This window comes from Exophiala spinifera (assembly GCF_000836115.1).
Source record: "Exophiala spinifera strain CBS 89968 unplaced genomic scaffold supercont1.4, whole genome shotgun sequence".
Taxonomy (NCBI): domain Eukaryota; kingdom Fungi; phylum Ascomycota; class Eurotiomycetes; order Chaetothyriales; family Herpotrichiellaceae; genus Exophiala; species Exophiala spinifera.
Genome location: NW_015622516.1, coordinates 1,116,790 through 1,122,276, shown reverse-complemented (window position 1 = coordinate 1,122,276; position 5,487 = coordinate 1,116,790). Strand labels below are relative to the sequence as shown.

At 49.3% G+C, this 5,487-nt stretch overlaps 1 protein-coding gene across 1 annotated transcript; it reads right to left on the bottom strand.

The window, feature by feature from the left end:
- Positions 1-4,365: 4,365 nt before the first annotated feature.
- On the bottom strand, positions 4,366-4,863 carry PV08_05603 (uncharacterized protein; the record flags this gene model as incomplete). Its single annotated transcript, XM_016379944.1, has 1 exon — positions 4,366-4,863. The coding sequence occupies one exon, from the start codon at positions 4,861-4,863 to the stop codon at positions 4,366-4,368; it is 498 nt and encodes a 165-aa protein (XP_016235771.1).
- Positions 4,864-5,487: the final 624 nt, after the last annotated feature.

Genomic DNA, 5,487 nt, shown 5'->3' with positions numbered 1-5,487 from the left:
CGATAATTGGTAATAATTGGCAATAGACCGGCCTATATATTGCTGTCAACATGATATAGTTCAATGAGTGACTCGATAGTTGTGAAAAGAGTGTTGCGAAATGCGCAATAAGGAGCGTTCTAGGCGGCGGAGTTCCTCGGAGGCGTTCGGCGCGAGTATGGGGGTTGTAATGACACCGTCACAACTCAGCCTGTTCAACACACCCCCTCAGGAAATGATGCCGTCGTCGTTGGTGAGGAAACATCAAGATAGCATTTCCTGGATGTCAGTGAGGTTGAGTTGCTTGATGAAAGCCTCGTGTTTTTGCCTAGGCAAGGCCTTCGTGAGGCCGTCGGCAATCATGTCGTTTGTTGGTGCCCAATCAAGGTGGATCTTTCCTTGTTGCACCTCCTGTCGAAGCCAATGCCGATGAATATCAACATGACGAAGTCTTGTAGACAGCTTTTCGTTCTTGGTTAGCAGTCGAATAGTCTGCAAGTTGTCGGAGAGCAAGGGCGAGGTCTCCTTGAGGTCTAGATTGATGTCAGCGAACATTCTCTTCCACCATATCATTTCGCTCGCCGCATTGGAGAGGGCAAGGAGTTCAGCCTCGGTGGAGGACGTTGTGACCGTCTTTTGCTTCCCCGACCTCCAGTCAATGGGCCCTCCGAATAGCGTCAGGATGTAGCCATCGGAGCTTCTCCTAGTCTCAGGGTCGTCGGCGAAGGAGGCGTCCGACGCGCAGAGGAAGTGTTGGTCAGATTGACTGTTGTACGTGAGGGAGAAGTGTTTCGTGCGGTAGAGATATGCAATCACTCTATCCGCGGCCTTGGCGTGCGCACTCGACGGGTTGACTAGGAATTGGGCTAGTTTGGAGTGAGCATAGGCGACGTCTGGCCTAGTTGCGCATGAGGCAAATGAGATGGATCCAACACGTTGTTGATATACGTGGATCTCTTGTGGTGAGGCCTGTCCTTCATGAGGTTGCAACTCACTAGTTGATAGTGGAGTATCAGGCAAATGGTCAAGTTGTCGCACATGAAACTTGGCTGCAATTTTATCGATATATGAATCGAGCGATAGGTGAATAGTCCTGTTGTTGCGGTCTCGCAGGATGCGAATGCCGCAGAACCAATTGGTGTCGTTGAGAACGCGAAACTTGAATCGTTCTCCTAGTCGGCGTGTTAGGGAGTGAAATGCGTTCGTCTTGCTCTTGTGATAAAGAATCATGATATCGTCAACATAAAAGAAGACTAGAACCTGTTCGCCTTGGAAGAGACAGTTGACGTTGGGCACCTCCGCAAGTCCTAGTTCCTTGAGCGCCGCAGTGAAGGTGTTGTACCACAACAATGGAGATTCCTTCAAACCATAGAGCGCTTTCAGGAGGCGCAAGATCTTTCCTGGCCTAGAATAACCTTGAGGATACTCAATGTAGACCTCCTTTTCCATGGGTGAGTTAAGGAAGGCGTTGACGGCGTCGGCCTGCCAGATTTCGAGGTCAAAGAACGCGGCAATGGCCATGAGTGCGCGAAAGGTCTTGAGTGCAAGGGTTGCCGCATATGTGTCGTCCTGAGAACGTTGCAAGTCGCCGCGGGCGCAAATGCGCGCTTTGTGTTTAGCAAGGAAGCCGTCGTTATCGAATTTATACGTGAACACCCACATAAGAGGAATGACTTGCGTTTCTTGGGCGCATGAACGTTCCACTTGTTTGACTGTGTTGCTTTGAAAGACTTGGCTCCATTCAACGTCCATGGCCGCCTCGAATTGGCGCCTGTGCGGGTGTGCCAGCATTTAACGATAGATCTGCGGCGCGGCAGGAAGGTCGTCTCTATGAACCCTTTGCGGTTCATTCAATACCTCGCTAAATGCCGCGTGAAATGCGTGAAGATTGTGAGGATCACTTGCTAGTTGTATAGCATAATTCTGGTGACGCCTAGACGGCTGTCGTCGACGTCGCTCGTGAGATGGAAGGATGTTGTTCTCATCCAAGTTGGCTGATATTTCACTAGAACGTGGAGATGTGGTGGGAGCATCGTCGCGTGAGTTGCCTAATCGGGTAGTAGTTGCCGAATCCGGAGTAGTTACCGAAAATGGCGCAACCTGATTGGCGAGGTCTGACGACGCCTCGTGGGTATTCGATATTGCAGGGGATTGTGAAGGAGTGCTAGGCTGAGGGCTGTTTGCAACTCTAGGTTGTTGAATGCTAGACGCGCTAGGCGCTGTGCTAGCCTCGGGCGTTGTGCGTGGCGTGGGTAAGGCGATTTCCACCCCCTCAGCTTGAGTTCTTTCTTTCTCAACTTGCAATTGAGATAATGAACCGCGGGAGACGATGATAGTGTCTGGATCATCAGGATCTGCAAGGGGATCCCAGTCAGGGGAGGATTCCACAACGTCGTCGCCGAGAACGAGGGCTTCAATGTCAAGAACCTCAATAAGTTCCTGGGGAAGGGCACGGAGTTGCTCCGCGGTCTGCACCTTAGTGGGATCATAAAACGCATTATCATGAAACACCACATCCCTGGAGCGAAGGATCCTTTGTTTTGTAGGTATCCAAACACGCCAGATATTCCTTGCATTATAGCCGACTAACCAGCCGACTATAGCCCTGTCCTCCAGCTTTTCAAGCCTAGGAACTTGCTTGTTGTGGACGAATGCTTTGCAACCTATTGGGTGAAGGTGCGAGAGACTAGGTTTTCGTCCATGTGACACCTCATAGGGTGTTTTCCATCCCAGCGACCTTGTTGGGGTCCTGTTGATGAGATAGCCAGCCGTTTTGACTAGTTCTGGCCATAAAAAGTGAGGGAGATGGCCTTGAACCTTGAGTGCCCTAGCCACTTGCGTGATGATGCCCCCGGAACGCTCCGCAGCCCCGTTCTGGGCTGGAGTGTGAGGGGCTGTGTGTTCGACGGTGATTCCTAGCCTGCGGAGTTGGCTATAGAAATTATCGCTTAGTGCTGTTTCATTGTCTAGACGCAGAAATGCGGGCGTCTTGTTGAATTGCGTTCGGATCATCGCCAACCAGTCTAGGATAAGTTCTCCTGCCTGGGAACGACTGTTATGTGTGAAAACATAGTTCATATAGGTATAAAAGTCCCATAAGTGGCTCATGTATTGATCCGCGGCCCATCCCTTTGCGAAATGAACAATGTCAAAGGCTATTCGGCCTAGTGGTTCGTCTCTTCGTTCCTCGCTGTTGTGGAGGATTCTTGAGATCTGTTGTTTAGATTTTGCAAGTACACAGGTCTCGCATTCCGCTATACTGGGAGCGTCATTTCTTGTGACTTGTATTCCCTCGGCGATATCCGGAAGATGTTTGACACTGTCTAGGCTAGGGTGCCCTAAGATCTTATGCCAGGTAGAGGCCGGATAACTGAGTTCCTTGTGTTGTTGCGTGGTTGTGGTTGCGAATGCTGTGTGTTCGCATAATGTGAATGTTAAGTGGTTGTAATAGTTGTATACATAACCCACTGGGGTTCCGTCTCGGATGAACATTCCTCCTATTCCGGGAGGCGCCTGGGTTGTGAAGTGGATACCCTTAGCTACTATCCTTGATAATGAGACCACTTTAGTCATGAAGCCTCGAACACAGAGAACGTCTGTGAGAACGATGTGAGTAGGTCCTGTAGGAGACATCATGTCAATGGTGATTGTCCCAATTGACTCGATTGGATACTTGTCAACGCCGCAAGTTAGCGACTCATTAGGGCGCGGAGAACGTTGCGCAACGTAGCCTAGTGTATTAGGCCGGCACACATGAACGTCGGATCCTGAGTCTAGAATCCACTCGTTGTACAGGCTCCTATTGGTTGACCCTGAATAAGCGGAGGCAGAATAAGCCATGGTTGCTGTGAACGCCGTCTCCTTTTTCTGTTCCTTTGCGGAGGAGGAGGAAGATAAGGAAGTGGAGTTAGAGGCCCTTTCTATAGCCCGCTTGAACCGCTTTGCATGAACAGGGTTCTTCTTCATTTCCTCGTAAATGGCTTGCCTTGCAGGATCAGGTTTCCAACCTTGAGGCCTTGCTGACTCAACGATATAAGGACATTGAGTATACCAGTGGAAGAGGTCGCAAATCCTGCACTTCGGAGGGTCGCTGTCGGCTCTCTGATCTCCGAGGGATACAAACGAGTTATGCGAGTGAACAGAGCCTTTCTTGGAGTCCTTCTCAAGGCTGTTAAGTCGTCGGAAAGACTCAACCAACTCATGAAAGTCTGGGATAAATTCTCCGCTTAACACCTTCATATTTTCGATGGTAGAGAAGGTCGAGTTAAGTGACTTGACAGCTTGCAAGAATTCATAAATTGGAGAACGTCCTGCGGCGATAGACATATCTAGACGTCGAGCGTCATCATAGACCTTTAGCCACTTATCTAGCCAGTCATCGATCTGTTAATAGGTCTTCGGAGTCTTGGAGATATTCTTCCATCTAGTCAGGATATCTAGTTCTCTCGATCTCTCAACAGGAGCGAATCTTCGCTTGAGGCGAAGAAGTATTACGTGCGGAGAGTGATCTCCTTCCAGAAATTGCATAAGGTCGATTAAGAGACTTCCAATAATTTGACTTCCTAGGGCCTTAATCGCCTTAGTTTTCTCTTCATATTTCTTGCAATCATGCTCCCATTGTCTTTCGACAAAGCGGATGCTGAGTTTTTGTCGTTCATCAAGTGTTCCGGATGGTACAGCTCCTGAGTTAGCATCGTAGATATCCGGGATAGATGGATACTTCAGGACAGGAGGGTCTAGTACCTCGGGATCGACATATTCCCATATCCCTTGCTGTTTAGCGTATACTTTGATGGCAAGGAACCAGTTATCCCAGTCGGAAGACTTAGAAAGTGTAATAGTGATTGGTTTCGTTCGTTGAGACTCTGGATTTAACTCCGACATATTGAGGTTGCTGAAAAGGAAGTATAGTAAAATGCGTGGTTTTACTAGTGGATACCTGAAGCGCGTGGCGCGTAGAGAACTTGACGTGTCTGACGTGTTTGATTGGCTAGCCTTACAATGACGAGGCTTTATCAAACCACTAACTGACAGGTGTCTCAAGCGAAATCGGGAACCGGGCTCATAACTATCGTGCAACGCTCACACAATGGGAGTTAAATGGGATGTATTGACGAGTCTGACCTCAATAACTATGAGGTCAAGGACTATGATATATATAGGCAAAAGGAGCGACTATTCTCTGTCCGGTCGAGGCCTCTTTCGTTGCCTCATCACAGGCCGCAAGTCGCCCTTTCCTTGTGAACCTTAATGGTTGCAACAAGCGCTCCGATAATTGGTAATAATTGGCAATAGACCGGCCTATATATTGCTGTCAACATGATATAGTTCAATGAGTGACTCGATAGTTGTGAAAAGAGTGTTGCGAAATGCGCAATAAGGAGCGTTCTAGGCGGCGGAGTTCCTCGGAGGCGTTCGGCGCGAGTATGGGGGTTGTAATGACACCGTCACAACTCAGCCTGTTCAACACTATCACAGCCATTACCTGGGGGGGGGGGGGGGGGGGGG